The 18112-nt window shown below is 41.1% G+C and overlaps 2 protein-coding genes across 2 annotated transcripts in view; both read left to right on the top strand.

The window, feature by feature from the left end:
* LOC147260465 (multiple epidermal growth factor-like domains protein 9) overlaps positions 1–8618 on the top strand; it is a 43673-nt gene extending 35055 nt beyond the window's left edge. Inside the window, exons 5-6 of the mRNA XM_086207069.1 lie at positions 4526–4795; positions 6539–8618. Of these exons, the coding sequence (XP_086063195.1) occupies positions 4526–4795; positions 6539–7071 (803 nt within the window). The 3' untranslated portion in view covers positions 7072–8618. The remainder of the gene's footprint in view (positions 1–4525; positions 4796–6538) is intronic.
* A 1600-nt stretch (positions 8619–10218) lies between these two features.
* On the top strand, positions 10219–16702 carry LOC147260464 (lymphotoxin-alpha). The gene is made up of 4 exons (XM_086207068.1): positions 10219–12334; positions 13075–13105; positions 13224–13283; positions 14777–16702. The coding sequence occupies exons 1-4, from the start codon at positions 12113–12115 to the stop codon at positions 15196–15198; spliced, it is 735 nt and encodes a 244-aa protein (XP_086063194.1). The 5' UTR covers positions 10219–12112; the 3' UTR covers positions 15199–16702.
* The last annotated feature ends 1410 nt before the right edge of the window (positions 16703–18112 follow it).

The following is an 18112-nucleotide window of genomic DNA, read 5'->3' as shown; positions in this document are numbered from 1 at the left end:
TATAAACTGATCAACCAAAACCAGATGAAGTCTAGTTTTAGTCTGACCAGGTGAATATGTCAGCCCACATTTTCTTGAACAGGTCACAGCTGATCGACGTCAAACTGCACTTTAATCATAACATCAGTGTTTTTTACTCAATTCATTTACTCCTCATCACATTCTTGCACCTCCCTCCTCAGACCAATCATCTACATTATCACCCTGTCCTGCCCACTCAACCCCCTCCTCCCGACTTCTCTGTTCCCTGCATGGCAACAGCCATGTATAGATGCACTCAGGCTGTCAGGTTTTGTTTGCGCCTGCCAGGGGCCACGGTGGAGGTTGTGAAACATGGGAGGGAGGGGACATGAACCAGGCTAGGCCGAGCTGGGACAGCATGAACACAGCTGGGCCATTTCAGCGCCACTCAGGCAGCAACAGACTGGGGGGAGATGGGGGAGATGGGGGGGGGGGGGGTGGGCAGCATCATGTTGTCTATCCAGACAGCAACATTACAAGGAGAGCTGCGTTTATTTAGGAAAGATGAGACATAAGCTGTCCACAGAAAGCTGCTCTCATGTTATTAGAATGTGTGGCTGTGGAGGATGTTTTCAGACCTAACACCAGAGCTGGTGAAGAGAACAACCTACGAGTAGTTGTTGCCTTGGCAACAGAGACAAATGAGAAGATGCAGTATTATGGCTCCATGTTGGAGGACGGATGCTTTCTAAATATGTGGATGAGGCTTGTTGCAATAAATGAAAACCTCCGTAGTGACACACACAGAGGTGAAGTGGAGCATTACGCCAGTGCAGAATGTGGGTCACACATATTAAATCATCCATGTATGATTGTATCTGTACCCACTGGTATAGAATGATGGGCTTACATTTTTCATGTCTCCTTGACTTTTTCTTGTTTCACTGTTTACCTGGCCTGCAGTTACCAGGTCTATGGGCATGCGCTCTCGAAGCAGAGAATGATGGGTAAACAGGCAGGTCAGGTCCTGTGGCCAAGTGCAGTGTAGCTGGGGTTTCTTCCTGATTATATAACTCAGCAGGCCACTGCCTTTGAACCTCCATTAGAGGTTAAATCAAGCTTATCAGGAACAGTCTGCTCATTGCTGGAATACAACATAGTCACATGACCACGATGAGAAAGAAACCCACATCTAGGCCAGTGGAAGGCAGTTATCTGTGTCTAAATCTTTCTCTGCCAAGTACTCCAACGTGACAAGAACTGTAGTATGAATGTAGAGCATCAAGAGGCTGCTGCTATTACTTTTCACAATTATTCAGACTTCTCTCAAAAACTAAAAGATATTGGGCTTCAGGAGAGGTTCCCATGCCAGTATAGTTTATCCAGATAAGAAGTGAAGTGGCCATTTCTTGTTTTGACCTCATTATAAGGGTCTTCAGAAGTCTGGCTACTTGAGCAGAAAGCAGTTTCTATTCGTGACCCTACGAGGAGCTTTTATCCTCAAGAGAAGTAATAAAAAAAATTCCCTGTTAAAATGCTTTCTTTAGCATGTGGTGGAGATATTCAGTACAAGCCAAACCTGGGGACACAATTAAAACAAGGCTGGAGCGATTCTGTACCCCAGGGAACACACCCCCACCCCTATTTCTAGAGCAGCTGGAGGACATGCATGGGATACAGACATATGACACATATGACGATTCCTGTGTGCAGCCAAACATTTAGGCAGGCCTAAAGTGTAGACAAGAGCCCTTCAGTGGCTGTAGATCAGCTGCTGTTCTACAGAGCATCACCACTCATCAGGGAACTCCCTCTCATTAAATTTAAGATAAGGAAAGGGGGGGGGGGGGGGGTGTCAAGAGACAGAATCAGAAGTGTTAGAAATTTAAACTTAAGTCCAATGCTGGAATTTATTTTTTTTTTAAAGATTAAAACATCAAGATCTCTGCACACCAAAAAAACGTTTTTGTTCTTTTTTTAATTTAAAACCTACGCACAGCACTGGTACAGAAAAAGTCGCTGAACTTTCACCAAACATTGGTGATATGTAAGTTATTATCATGTTACTTTTTAGGGCTGTAATCTCCCAGTCGACTGGTCGATTTATTAGTCAATACGTTCAGGCTCGACCAAAATTCTGATAGGTCGATTTTTTGCCACGTTAATTTCATCAGGAGGAAAGTACCGAAAGCACCCCTGTTTCACAGATAACGATCTATCTTTGAACACCCCCCTTGTTTTGCTATTTTGGACTCGCCCGACCCGCTAGAGACAGACAGACTGAAGAGTACTAGAAGGCTAAAGTCTGGTGGTTTGATGAATGTATATTTAATTTTGACGGTTTCATTTAAAGTCAGTCCTCGTCCACCATGTCAAAGTCATGTGCAGCGTGGCAGCATTTCATGAAAATAGATGATGGAAAAAAGTCGAATGCAAAGTTTGCAAACAACAGTTTGTAAATCACAGCTCCACGACAAACACGGCCTATTACCTTAAGACGGTAAGCTAACTTGTCCACCTTAGGTTGCCCCGTCAGTTTTGAGTATATGAACATATCAGAATTGATATTTCAATGTTTTAGTCTAATAATTGTTTTGTTTTAATTGTAAAAAAAAAAATCTTACCGTGGACCTGCCTTTTGTGTGTAAGAGTAAAGTTTTAATTTAAAAGTCTATTTGTGTTTCAGCCGCGATGCTGAGCTCCTCGGTTCAGTCTCTCTCTGTGCGCAGGACAAATGATAGCGTCGGTCAATTATTATAACGTGACAAAAACATTTGTCTAAATATTCCTCAACAGGTTTTGTGCCGATAGTTGACACAGTATATTTTTCATATATAAAATTAGTCGATTTTTAGTCGAAATTTGAGGGCTTCAGTCGACCAAGAATTTCTTTGATTAATTGCAGCCCTATTACTTTTCCTCATATACACTTTTAATATTGTTTTCTTTATTTTTTTGGTAAATGTTTCTTCACTCAACACAGTACAGTGCTCACTATGGGTTTCCCTATTCAAGCAAAGGATGAACACTGTATTTTCTCATTTGAAAATCAAAATTTTTTATAGCTTCTGTACTTGGAATACTATTAAATGTATCATTAACAGAGATCGTATTCTTTTAAACCTGCAGCATCAGAAAAATGATGATGTATCGATAGTCATGGCAACCTTACATTATTACCGAAAGATATACTGGATGCAGCTACAACTTTTACTTTTGCATGTGAGGCACTTGATTTGAAGCCAGTTATGCATGGACAACTCCTATGATTGCTTCTGCTTTTCTACAACTGCTACTTCATGTCTGTTTTATCTTTTTTGCGCATGTTTTTTATGAACAAAAAGTACATTATCACAACACTACAGGATGACAGGGCAAGGCAATTAATGAAATAGTTGTTGAATTCACAATATTTGATGCAAGAAATGATGGAAAAAAGATAATAATCCTTCCTCTGAACTCTCAGAGGTGTTTATGCAATAATTTTTGGTTTATGTGTCTCAAAGTTTTTTGTCTTCTAGTTGATTTATACTTAAATTTCATAGGGAATCTGGTAAACAGTCGATAATGCTGTACGTTTGCAAAGTCAACGAGCAACCTTATCGAACAAACATGATGAATGTGGTTAAGGTTATTGAGGCCCATAGGCAGTAAAGGAAAATTGGTCATAATTTGGAAGATTGTGCGTAGGACAGGTGCAGCTCAGTGTAGGACACTGTTCTACTTCATGTCATGCTTTTGATGTGGCTGAGCCTGGAAGAGAAAACTGACAGAAGCAGCAACATACCTGATGCACTGCTCCACCCCTTTTTCTGTCATTGTCAGTCTGTGATTAAGGACACACAGGAGTTGACGCCTCACCCTTAGGGCTTATATCAAGTATTGAACTCCAATCCTGTGAGGTTATATGCTTTGCCCTACCCATGAAGTTAAACATTAGATGAGGATGCCAAAATGACATCATCACATCAGTGTGTGTGCTTGTGCTACATGGAGGATTGCGCGTATCCCAGGTCAACATACTGTCATTGTGAGCCACCTAGTGGTGCAACCATAGGTCTAGTTGAACCATGTTGGTCAATGCAAATTATAAACGTTGAGGAAAAAATTAAACCTTTTACATGAGTGGGATTATTTGTGACTTAATGTTCGAAGTCAGTTGAAAGCAGTCGTGAGAATTGTTATGCAGCTGTTAAGCATTGACGATAAGGACAAAAATTTAAAGCTGCAAGAATTATTTGATTAATCCATTTTGATTGACAGAGGGCAACTATTTTAATAAGTAATTATTTCAGTCTTTTGTAATAAAGACTCCACAAATATTATTCAATGTATGACCGGAAACTGAATGAAAAGCATATTTGAAGTCATCACATGAGACATCTTTCATAACTTTAGAGATGATTTATTGTCCCAATATTCAATTATATGGGACATTTCTGCCTGAAATAGACTCAAAGAAGACTTCACAGGAATGTAGCGGAATCCATTTGTGTCCCTTCTTATCGATGCTTCACCATCATCTGCTACTTCCTAATTCATATTGTTTTCTTTTCCGGTCCAGATCCCAGTGGCTCTCCAGTGTGTGACCAGTGCCTTCACCGATACACCGGCCAACAGTGTGACCAGTGCAGGGCCGGCTTCTACAAATCGTCTGGGGCTTGTGTTCCATGTGATTGCAGTGGTAATGCAGACCCTCAAGGCCCCCCCCACCTGTGTCATCCTGACACTGGACACTGCCTCAGCTGCATCAATGGCACCGCAGGACCCCAGTGCCAGCTCTGTGCTCCTGGATTCAAGGGGGATGCCCGAGCACATAATTGCACCCCTCTAGGTACGACCAAACCACAGTGTGCTGACTCGTCGTTTCTCTTAAAACAGCCTTGAACATCATCGGGCAGTTAAATGTAGAGAACAATGAATCCGAATAAGAAGAGAGCTGCATCTCTCATCCCCTTTTGCATCCAACTCCTACAAACAAATGCTGATGATAAAATCAGCCAACAGATATTCCATATTCCTAAAATACCCCGAGTTGGCTAATTATTGCCAGATATTGACGAACCTTAGAGTGTCCTCTTAACATCAATGATCATGTCAGATCTTTTACAGACACAAAAAAAAATACTGTGTACAAACACTGAGGTGTGTTCATTTATTCGAGCCAAATCATCCTCCTGTCAGGCTGTAATCTGTAAGCGTAATCAGTCCAGTGCTAATGTGTGCGCAGCGCACTGCAGGGCAAATCTCCATCTGTTGAGTTTATAAGCTATGGGTTTGAAGAAATGTGTCTTGAGTTTACATAGATAGACTAAAATTTAATGATAACAACAATAAAAAAAACCATCCCATTTTAGGAAAGGGCTCGTCTCCTTCACACATCTTCCACAATCTGTGTACTTTTGAGGGCAATGTGAGTTTGCTGTTTTCTCCTACAGCAAGCATTGTCAGTGTCATTGCAGGAAAAGCCCAGCTACAACTGATCACAGTAAAGTTGTCTCTGTGCCATCGCCTGTCTCATCATATTGGGATAATGTAAATGCGATAACACCATTATTTATGCCATATTAAGTTGTTTTTTTCCTGGGAAATGTCAAAATATCTGCCATGAAAAGAACTTTGTGTAGGACTGTAAATTTTGCAGTTCTTGGATTGTCACATTTACTTATAAATGTTTCGTAAATCAGGGTTTCTTTTAGTGGGGTCTAGGAAACCCCACTGGTGCTTGAGGGTCTGCCAGGGGCCTTCGGTGGGAAATACTTTAGTTGATTTAAATGCTTGAGAACGGATTCTGCATGTTATAATTTGGTATGTATACGAGGCTTGGCTCCTAGTTCCCTTTACCCACAAAATCCAGTTGGTTTGATGAGTGTGAACACTGTGTAACACACCTGTACACAGATAAACTACCTTTACTCTGGTCCACCTAAAAAGCTGGCCTTGAATAGTGCTACACAATTTGGGGTAAAGTCATATTGCAATTATTGCGTACAACATTAAAATTATGATACAATAAACAAATGAACATAAGTATACTTGATTGGTTCAAGAAGAAAAATGCACAAACTGTGTATGACCCAACTCAAACATCCATACCTAAAGTAGTTTAAAAACTCAAAACATGTATACAATACTGTTTTCAAAGTAATAGTCTTCGGATGGACAAGTGTACCTGGTACAGAACAAACAATATAAATGGGAATCTGCCAGGCCAGATTGTACAAAACAGTTGCACCTAATGGCAATGATTGCTAACACAAAACAAAACAAAAAATAACCCTTATAATTATGGTAAGTTTCTATGTCAGCTTACACTTTTAGTAAAAAGTGCAAATTGGTGGTGCAAAACCTGGACAGTTTTTTACAGTATTTCCTTTAGCCACTAGGTGTCACTCGTGTTTTACACTACATTAAAAAACTGAAGTCTTAAAATTCAAGGATAGGAGTTAACATAAGGAAATAACAGATGGTGTTATTGTGTAATAGTAGGCCTTTGTTGAGCTGTCTACTTTGATTAAAGTTGTGTTTTGAGGTTTTTAAATTTCCTTTTGTCTTGTTACCAATTGTCTCTTCTCAGCACCCCGTGTCATTGTGACACCAGCAGGTACAACCACAACTGAGGCCCTCACATCAAGTACATCTTCTTCTTCCACATCCACCATCACCACCAGCACTCTGACCTCCTCCAGAGCAAGACATGTCTCAACCACCACATCTAGCAGCACCAACACAAGCACCACACTGAGCACTGCCGCCACCACCCAGGCTCTGCTCACAAGCCTGAGCAGCCCCACTGACAACACCACAGCAGCCCTGACTGAAGTCTCCTGGACGCAGTTTAACATCATCATCCTGGCCGTGATCATCCTGGTGGTGGTGGTGCTGCTGGGCTTCGTCGGAGGTGTGTACATGTATAGAGAATACCAGAACCGCAAGCTCAACGCCCCGTTCTGGACTATCGAATTGAAAGAGGACAACATCAGCTTCAGCAGCTACCACGACAGTATCCCCAACGCTGACGTGTCAGGGCTGCTGGAGGATGAAGCCAACGAGGCGGCGCCCAACGGCCAGCTGGCACTCACCACACAAGGCAACTGCTACAAGGCTTAGCACTCGATCCATCCCAGGACTGGACCCATTTACAGATAACACAAAGCTGCTGGAAAGTACCTAACCCAAAGCTCCTGTATGACTTCTTGTTCTTACCCTGCTATTCTGCAGCACGTCACAACACTTTGTAAACAGTGAGATCAAGCAGATGTGATCCAAAATGTGGAAAAGAGATGCAAAACTTCCAGTTGAAATATATTCCCTTTTGATATGATTTTTTGGGGGGCAAATGGGCAATCAGTGAGGGTCCAAAGAAAAAGGTGTTTTAATTGAGTTGTGCCTGCAGAGGGAGATGTTGCGTAGCTTTGTCAGGTTATTGGTGTGGGACAGGTATGAAGAAGTGTTAACCTGTCTGCAGCAGCAATGGTCCTAACAGCGGTTAGAGGACTCCAAGGAGCCTAGCATTTCAGATATTTTTAAAGCTGACTTTTGACTGTTTTAAGTTATAACTGGATCACTGGTGCAGTGATCTGAAAGGAGACCATGATTGTTATTTAATGAATTTTTATGATTATTTATTGGTTGATGTTTCATTCTGGGGAGAAATGCTGCACATGTATGATGTGTTTACTCATGGTGTTTTATCTCACGTGCTGTCAAGTTTGAATTGACCATTTTGTTTCCATGTAGAGTTTGTGTCTGTTTGAGAGAATCGAGGGGGAAGACGAAAGCTGCTGGCACAAGCATTATATTTTGTTTATAGCTTCCTGTCTTTTAAAGCATGCCAGCTCACCTAACATATTCAAGAGGAGTGTTTCTTTGAAAGATCACCAATTATAACTGAACAGCATTTGGCACAACTGCAGGCCATTGACTTACGTAAACCACCATGTAATCTAATCTGCTCTTTGCTGCCTACCTCAGCAAAATCTGAACCAACCGTTTGAAAATGTGTCACTTGTATGTGGAGGTTGGGCTCTGTGACTCAGCCTCAGTTGAAAAATACACTTGAAGATAAAACACACAGTATTCTTTGTTGATACTGTTGTTATGGAGTGAAACGTGGACATGGTAAACATTCCTGAGCCTCCTGAGGTTTGTTACCGCCTACAGTCACGTTTGCATCAGCTGCAACAATGAGTTTCTGTAAAGTTGATGCACGGTCACACCTGATCCCGGTTCCATGTTTTCTGTCTTCTTTAGGCTACCATTGGTCAGGTGTGCTTCTTTTTACCACAGAGAATGAGTAAAGCTAATTATGAGACTAACTCCTCAGGTAACTGGCTCTTTCCCTAATGTGATCACTGTAAATAGGATTCTTGTACAGCTGAATGTGAATAGTAGCACTATTATTGTACAGGTAGAATACTGTGTGTACACTGTCACTCGACGATCTGCCATCCTTTCACTTGCCAGGGCGTGATGTCGCAAGTTAACCCACAGCTTTTGTATTTTGATTTCTTATTCTCAGTGGACATCTCCATATACGCGGCTGCAGGATTCCGATGCACCACCAACTGTTGCGCTCCAAACAAATAATAAAATTATGTGCATAATACCCCAAAGTCAGAGCTCAACTCTCAAATAAAAAAATTGGTTTAACTGTTTGTCTTTGTGTTTCTTGAAAACAGTGGTAAAAAGGGAAGCACAGATGTTTAACGCAGATGATGTTTGAGCTCTCGAATCTTCTTCAAGATCAACAGTGGTAAGATAGAGGTGCTCTTACATCAGCCATACCCTGGAACTAAATCAAGCTCTACCAAGACAGTGAGGAAAAAAACAAAACAATCAGGTGGTCCACTAACAAAGCATGACAAGACATGCTTGAATCTGAACTGTGGTTATTTTGAGAACATTCTGAGTCATCTCCATATAAAACTATGTACTGTCTTCCCACGCTTTTTTTTCCCCCACAAGTCAGCATCCAGTGACCTCAATACAGAACCTTGGATTATTGCTCTTTCCAATCTTTAAAAAATGTCATGAAAGAAATGCTGCATTTTCATGTTATGTCCAACCACAGTACTCAGAATCTCCAGGCACAAAACAGAGGGGGGCATGTGCTATAGTAACAACAATGTATCTGGCAAGCCAGCCAGGAATCAAGCCCGTGGGGGGAAGTGAGAGGAAAAGGCCAATGAATTGACCAACACCACCAGCCAAGAAAGAATGGGAGGCATTCGACAGAGAGGTAGTTAGAGTGCTGGAAACTGTGCTACCCGGTGACGTACGCAGGAGAGTGACAGCATTGTTTACAATCATCTGTATACAATCTACAATTGTCTACAACCATCTGGATGCATCATTTGGAGCTCGCTCTGGGATGAAGCAGAGAAAGACCTGAGGCCAGCAACAGGCAGGAGAGGAAGGACACTCAAGGGAGATTGTCACAAGGTAAGGAGTTTTTTTATGTTGAGATAATGACTTCATGTCCCATTATGACAAGATAACAAAGCTCAGTAACTGTACATAAGTTATCTTGTAATAACATTCTCACAAGCTCCATTATTTCATGATGACAAGATAATAATCCTGTTATCATGAAATGAAATAAAACATTGTATTAATTTTTTACTTTTTGGAGAGAGTAGGATTGCCACATTTATATCTTACAAACTGTTACAACTGATGATTTGAGACGAAAACATCAGATCAAGTAAGTCCGGTCTGTTGGTGCCACTTGTGCATCATTCAGTAACCATGAAAACCACCCGGACTCCTTGTCTGGTTATTAAGTCAATAATCTCAGCAGGATCCCGTTAACGTTGAGCTGCAGTCTGGTCAGTCTCTCTTTAAATGACGAGGATCTATCGGGATATTATCTCTGACAGAGACACATTCTAGTGGGGGGATGTTTTTTTCTTTATTTTTACTACATTCTACATTGTAGATACATACTGAAGATCTCAAATATATGATGAAAGATATATGAAATTATGTAGTAAAGAAAAAAACTGTTCAATAACTGTAAATATGTTTAATATTTTAGGTTCCTCTAAGTGGACAACCTTTGCTTTGTTGACAGTGCTGCAAACCCTTGGCCTTCTTTCAATGGGGTCATGATGTCGTCACCTGAAATGATTTTCACTTCACAGGTGTTCCTTGTGAGGGTTCATTTGTGGAATTTCTTGCCTTCTTAAGTGGGGTTGGGGCCATCAGTTGTATTGTGCAGACGTCAGGTTGGTACACAGCTGACGGACCTATTTGACAAGTGTTAGAATTCAATTATTATGGCAAGAACTAAGCAGCTAAGTAAAAAGAAATGACAGTCCATAATTACTTTAAGAACTGAAGGTCAGTCGTCCAGAAAATTGCAAAAACTTTGAATGTGTCCCCAAGTGGAGTTGCAAAAACCATCAAGCGCTACAAGGAAACTGGCTCACATGAGGACCCCAGGAAAGGAAGACCAAGAGTCTCCTCTGCTGCTGAGGGTAAATTCATCTGAGACACCAGCCTCAGAAATCGCAAGTTAACCGCACCTCAGGTTAGAGCGCAGATAAATGCCACACAAAGTTTTAGTAGCAAAAACATCTCTACATCGACTGTTCAGATAGCTGCTAAGAAACCACTACTAAGCAACAAGCAGAAGAGATTTGTTTGGGCCAAGAAACACCAGGAATGGACATTAAACCAGTGGAAATCTGTGCTTTGGTCTGATGAGTCCAAATTTGAGATCTTTGGTTCCACTTGCTGTGTCTTTATGGACAGTCTCTACATGCATGGTTCCCACCGTGAAGCATGGAGGAGAAGGTGTGATGGTGTGGAGGTGCTTTTCTGGTGACACTATTGGCGCACTGAATCGCCATGGCTACCACAGCATCTTCCAGCAACACACTATCCCATCTGGTTCATGTTCAGTTGGACCATCACTTATTTTTCAACAGGAAAATGACCCCATACACACCTCCAGGCTGTGTGAGGGAAATTTGACCAGAGAGGGAGAGTGATGGAGTGCTGCGCCAGATGACCTGGCCTCCACAGTCACCTGACCTAAACCCAATCAGTATGGTTTGGGATGAGATGGACTGCAGAGTGAAGGCAAAAGAGCCACCAAGTGCTCAGCGTCAACTACTTACTAGTTACATGTTGACGAGGTGTAGTTATTTCACACGTTTTTGTTTACTACATATTTCCATCGGTGTTCATTCATAATTTTGATGCCTTCAGCAAGAATCTGCAATGTAAGTCGTCATGAAAATAAAGAAAAAACACTAAATAAGAAGGTGTCCAAACTTTTGACTGGTATGTGCCTCCTGATCTCTCAGAGGTATTTTTATGACCTTTTGTTATCTCATAATAGCAGGATATTATTGCATATCTTTATATAGTGGGTTAATATCTTGTTACAACAAGATAATAACATATTAATTGCATGTATGGCGTTTCTTGGCTTCCACAAGAATCAGGACATGGGTGGCAATGCTGGCAAGTGTGAGACCCTGGAAGAATACAACTTCTTTCTTCGTATCTGTTATCCTGCATTAGACATTTTTTGCCTTTTTGACCAGTTCAAACATGATTAATATTGTTTGACTGGAAGCCAATCAATCAAACTTTAATTGATATAGCGCCAAATCACAAGAGAAGCCATCTCAAGGCACCTTACAAAAAGAGCAGGTCTAGAACCTTACTACTTCATTCAGATGAAAGACACCCAACATTCCCACATGAGCAAGCACTTGGCCAAGTTGGCAAGAAAAAAAAACCTCCCTTTTAACAGAAGAAAACCTCAGGCAGAAGCAGGCCCACAGTGGGTGGCCATCCGCCTAGACCAGTTGGGGTTGAGAGAGGGAGGAGAAGTGTAAAAATGTGAAATATTGTTAAAATGTAACAAGATTCCCTCCTGGTCATAGTCGAACTGGCCCTTCACATTTAGAGTCACATTTTGGTTTAATGGATTTCATCATCCTTGAATAAATATTAGAGCATGTCTTTTTGTATGAACACACATTAGTGGCACTATTCCAATAACGCGCAAGTCCCAACACTTGACACCTCGATTCCGGTCTCGTGTTGTGATTTTTCAACGTGGGCGATACCGGGCGTATAAAGTAGATTTCTGGGCGGTCAGCGGCTGATTCACTGATGCCTGATCAGCGGCATGGAGGAGGACCACTACAGCCGATGCTGCAGCTGCAGGGAAGAGCTCCAAGGCTCTCATGAGGGAAAAAACGATGTCAAATTTCTCCGGCAGACGAACAGACGACCACAACGAACCGTGCGGATGTTATCCGTGGTGTTACTGCTGTTGAGTTCAGCAGTTGTCGCTGTCCTTACCACAGTTGTGTCGGGAGGGCTGAGTTGCCGTTTACTGTACGATCAGGTGAGACTGCCGCTGCCTGAGGCGCTGAAAGCTCTGGCGTTGACTCGTGGCCAAGTCACAGGTGTTATGCATTGTCACGTTACAATCCAACAGCAACAAACTAGTCTCCATACTATTGGTTAAAAACAAAAAAACAGCGAAAATCTGTACATGAAATATATTCATTTCCATGAACAAATCAACTGAACCAACTGATTGGATCCAATATCTCTAATTTGAATCCAATATTTTCACGACAAATAGTCACAGTAACAATTTTTGAAAAAAAATTCTCATTGTTTATATTGATATTTCAATTGCAATTTATTTGGCATCGTCAGAGAGAATGATTCTTCTTACATTGCCAGATCGAAAAAACATGAAATATGCTGATAGTGTGATTCGTCTTCAGTCTGGATGAAATGATGCATTGGCCAGGATCTCGAAGTCTTATGACCCAGACACATCGGCACTGACTAAAGCAGCGTTAGGACTGTGTGTGATATTGTATGCTCTAATAACTATGTACCCTAGTGAGCCATAATAATGCTCTACATGTTCAGCTACTGGGAATGCAAAGGAAAAGTACACTATTATATTAATTTTCCAATAATATAAGATAATCTCATGTATGATCAGCAAAAGCGGGGTGTAAAACAATCCATTCTGAATCCACAGTTGTAAAATTGAAAGGTTTTTTTTTTTAAATTTTCATTGTTATTTTACAACAAATGATCTTAAGAATCTTTCTTTCTTTACAGACTGCAAAGTCACCTGACAGGAATTTTAATGGTAAATTTCTTGTTTGATTCTTTTGTTGAATACACATTTGCTCTGTGGTCAGGGAACTGAAAATAACGGAAAAGCAATAAATCAGTGTAAATTTTTCTTTTTCTCTTTTTATTTTCAGGAATAAACGACAAACAGCAGAAGCTTGAAGACTTAAGGAATCCAAGTGCCATGCTAACCGGTAAAATGTTGTTTAGTGGTATAAGATTTTCGTGGTTAGAGATCTAGTTTTCAAGAAAGGTTTTCTTCAATGAAATAGTGAAAAAAAAATGCACCCTTAGTTGTTGAAGTAACAATAATGCTGAAAACTTTTATTTAAAACCTACACAGCCATTTCTTACTGAGCCTTTTAAGTGGCTTATGAACCCAAACATTATACTTATCTGTATTTCAAACTATACAATTGCTCGTGTCATGATGCATTTATAAACTGTAATACTGAACACATGACTGACTTTAAAACCAATTTTTTCCTAATATTGTAACGGAAAACGTTCTTTTCCATGACTCAGATCAAGTCCCTCTATTTTTTTTTCAAACTTGTTAAGAAAAAGAGTCCTTCTGAAATGATTAAAAAAAAAAAACTGTGAATAAACTGAGACGATTTAGCAGATGGCCACGATCATCATAAAATTCTAGGGAAAAATGAGACCAATACAACTTGGATTTCAAAACCACTTTGGTATTTGGTGCATGAATTCTGCATGGTGAGAGGTTGAGTGATTGGGTGTGATTATGACTGAGAGTGTGTGTGTAGGACTGGAGGAGAATGGAGACAAGACAAAAAAACAAAACAAAACAAAAACACGTGTGAAGAATTTTGAATTTTGGTATTTGGTGCATGAATTCTGCATCGTGAGAGGTTGAGTGATTGGGTGTGATTATGACTGAGAGTGTGTGTGTAGGACTGGAGGAGAATGGAGACAAGACAAAAAAACAAAACAAAACAAAAACACGTGTGAAGAATTTTGAATTTTTTTTAATCTATCTAGGTCTCACGTCAAGTAATAGCAACTAAAACCAGAATTTTTCAAAGGGGTCACTGTCACTCTTTCAGATGTAATCTCCTCCTACTTGATGTTTCATATGGTGGTGAGCATTTTCCTATATCTCGTACAATTCACAATGTCCACCTGGGTTGATAACCATCGCATTGATCATCATTGACATGATTTTATGTCATTGTTTGTGACTGCATCGTAACATTGGAGCTGAAAAGCACATCAGATCAGATCAGATCAGGTGAATGTAAATGTCCTTCAGATGCTACTTTTAAAATCCTTCAAACCTACCTTTTTCTCCGCACTTCAAAAGTTGTACTCTGCGCTCCAAATAAATAGGGGGTAGCATATTACCAGGTCATTAGGACCCTAACCTTATTGTAAGCCAAGGTACGGCAAGTTTGTTAATAGAGCCCAATTCATCCACAGAACATTAATAAACTCATAAATTCAATTTCACATCATAAATGATCATGAAAACTCATAAATAATATTACAATCTATCTTGCCCTGCCTGTGTTGAAAACCCTACACAATGGCAGCTCCTATGTTGCTTGCCTGTCCTTGAGCCTTGTCCAGGCTTCAAGAGTCTATAATTTGTTGTCTTGGTGTGATACAGAAGCAGAAACCATCAGAACGAACCTAATTATTTACTCTCTAATCTCATTCTCAGCTTTTAGAGGCAATCAGGCAAATGGAAAGCTTCTTAAGTGGGAGGATAAATTTGGAAATGCCCACTGTGAGGATGGCTTCAAGTACTCCAATGGAAGCCTTGTTCTGTCCAGATCCGGCAAGTACAGAGTCTTCCTGCAGATCACCTACGAGAGTAAGGCCAACTTCTCATGTCATGGACATATGCTGACTCTCTTAAACCAGGTGTTTGTTTTCCGTGAGGCTTACACTGTGTACACACTTCTCCTGTCGTCTGTTGACACGGTGAATTGCAATATGACACCATGGATTAAATCCCTCTATACAGATGGCTTGTTTGTCTTGGGAGCTAACAGCATACTACAAGTAAAATCGTCGCAGCCCAAACTCATTAGTAAGAGTGAATACTTGGCTTTTTTTGGCGCTGAACTTTTGCCCCAATAATCTGATCACTTTATAGCAAGCAAACTACCACAGGCGAAACCTTTGTTGATGCCATTTAAAATGTACCATTTCGTTTGTGGTGTTTTACCATTTTGTGTGCCCAACATCAGTCCTGTAATGTGTATTACTTATTGTATATGTTTGCATTATACATTTCATCATGATTATATATACTCGGCTTCATTTACTTTAATTTTGCCTGTTTCACAAAGCAACATGAGTGCATGCAAGCAAATTATTGTACATCTAACAGTTAAGTTGAGTCCATTTTATTCATAAAGCAGCAATGGTCAGGTCATGACTCTTCTACACAGTGACCCAGCAGCCAGTATATGAGCACTTTCAAGTGGTCCGATCCATCAGAAATGTTTGGTTCCAAATGGTAATAGGCGAGGCTATGAAAAATGTCGAATAAATATCACTCCACTGAAAGGAGGAATAAACGCAACAGGCTATTGAAGGCTAATCGGTTAATGAAAATCATCCCAACTACAGAGGAAACAAGAAGCTATGAAAACATTAAGTAAAGACTGTTTTAAGATAGAAAATCCCCAAAAAATCTCTCACTTGGAGGAAGGAAAAAACACAAAACACCAATCAAGGCTGGCGTCAAAGGGCTGGGGTGAACACATGGGGACAAAGGGAGATGGAGACAATATTTAGTCACAAGGTAATGGGGAACAGGTGGAAACACTTAGCAATCAGACCAAGACATGAGGAAGGACAAGTGATCTGAAATGAGAGGAGAGTTAAATTTCAAAATAAAACAGGAAATGACAAGACACAACATGCAGACAGGACAAAAACCCAACTTGGCTTCACCAGTGTGACACCCCGCTACAGCTGAAATTTGTTACCTCTGTTTTTATTTAGCCAAACCGCAGTTCTTCCACAGTTTCTGTCACTGTTTCCGTCATTCTGTTTGAATTGTATCAAATATGACATTACATGGGGGCAGCATGGTGGTGCAGTGGTTAGCACTGTCGCCTGACAGCAAGAAGGTTTCAGGTTCAAGCCCCGGCCCAAGCATGGGATCTGTCTGTGTGGAGTCTCCATGTTCTCCCCGTGCCTGCGCGGGTTCTCTCCGGTACTCTGGCTTCCTCCCACAGTCCAAAGACATCAAATGGGGACTAGGCTGATTGGATACTCTAAATTGACCGTAGGTGTGGCTGTGAGTGTGAATGGTTGTCTGTCTATATGTGTTGGCCCTGTGATGGACTGGCGACCTGTCCAGGGTGTTCCCCAACCCTCACCCGAAAGTCGCTGGGATAGGCTCCAGTCCCCCCACAACCCTTAACAGGATAAGTGGTAGAAAATGGAGGGGTGACATTACATGGCAGCCTCCCACATCAGTGTTTGCTGATTTTGTACATGTGTACAATGCAAAAGACTTCCTGTGACTTCAGAATGAAAATGTTGAAAATGAAAAATTTGTGAATTTTTATATTTTTGTCAAAATGTGTGCGCTGTGCATATAGATTACAAAATAATTGTCAATAAAAGTGAACCACTGACAAACCCTTTCCTTTTGTCTGTTTTTTGAAAACGTGGGTTTACATTTGATCTGAGTTTTGAGATTCTCCCCCGTATTCCAGTTACTCCTCCTCGTGCTGGTTTGAATTTAGGAACTATTATGGATTCATTCAAAGGCATGGTGCAGTAGCAGCATATTTGGGCGTGATTTGCTCATAGGTGAATTATGATGTGTCTTGTGTTTGAACACTGTAATGGTGGATCAGCTGTGTATGAACAGGAGGTAAGTGTGGGGTTCCCTTCACTGGCTCAGATGCACTGTGCATGCATGTCAGCTGTCACCACTAACAGAACCACACAAGGGCCCTAGCAGAAGCATAGTGCAAGCCTGCGCAAAAGTATGGTCTTAAATTAATGAGGCATATTCTGGCGCCACCCCGGCATACCTCGATTTGATGTTGATTTTCCAGTAATCTACAAAGATCAAAGGCATCCAAGTGTAGTTAAGCATGTTAGCCATGTAGGAGATGCATCTGCATGTATCCTTGTTTGAGGTCAAGCTTAGAAAAAAAACAGCAAAGCTATAGGACTGAGCTGTGAGCTTGTTTGAGGTGGGTAGAATATGCTTGTGGGGGATTAAGGTCACATTTACTGCAGGTTCTGTAGATCACTACAGATGTTCAGAGCCTCCAACCTCTGCTACACCACCGCCAGGTTTGAGACCAATGGCAAAGCAACCACTGGCTCAGATATGCCAGCTTCCAGTAGCTGCTGCAATTCAGATGAGACCCTATCATAGAGAGCCAGCAATATGAGCAATATGAATATCAGTTGGAGAGATCCAGACGGATCAACTTCGGAGTAATCATATCCAGACAGGTTAGTAGTGGAGGACAGTGAATTGGAAAACTAAAGAAATAGTAGTGTAGAGGAACCTTGTATGATGAAGGAATTTTTCAAACACAAGAAACAGGCTCAGAGTTGGCTTGCACTGAACACTTCACTGGAAGTTCACAAGAAATGTACAAGGTTCGCTGTGAGATGAGCAGGGGTGAAAGTGGCTTAAAGTCTTGCCGGAACTGTACGCACGCACTTTGGGTGCCCACCGCCAACGAAGTTTTATGGTTTTTAATCGGTTTTGGGCGATTTTTATTTCAGTTTTCGAGTGTCTATTCCCCACACAACTGCAGCCCCCATAGCCCCACCCTTACCGGGCGACCCCTGGAAATGCTTTGAAAACTGCTTTTTCAGTAATTGCCCACTACACTGCTAACAACAGGGAACAGATCATCAGAATCACTCAATGATTTCTTCTTCTTGTAGGTTCTCACTGGCAGACTCCACAGAGACAGTCTCTCCCTGTAACTCACTCTCATCAGTGAGTGGCTCTGAGTCTGAATCTTCCATGGGTCTAATTTTGCTAACTTTTTCTCTTGCTTCT

The sequence above is a fragment of the Aulostomus chinensis genome, chromosome 6 (assembly GCF_037954235.1).
Source record: "Aulostomus chinensis isolate RoL2024-O1b breed Wild chromosome 6, RoL_Achi_v1.0, whole genome shotgun sequence".
NCBI lineage: Eukaryota > Metazoa > Chordata > Actinopteri > Syngnathiformes > Aulostomidae > Aulostomus > Aulostomus chinensis.
This window is presented reverse-complemented; position numbering and strand designations above follow the sequence as displayed.

Excerpts from the sequence above, each read along its gene's own strand:
- LOC147260464 (XM_086207068.1), top strand. The coding sequence starts at position 12,113 with ATGGAGGAGGACCACTACAGCCGATGCTGCAGCTGCAGGGAAGAGCTC. Across the intron at positions 12,335-13,074 it reads GCCGTTTACTGTACGATCAG|ACTGCAAAGTCACCTGACAG; the intron begins GTGAGACTGCCG and ends CTTTCTTTACAG. Across the intron at positions 13,284-14,776 it reads TCCAAGTGCCATGCTAACCG|CTTTTAGAGGCAATCAGGCA; the intron begins GTAAAATGTTGT and ends TCTCATTCTCAG.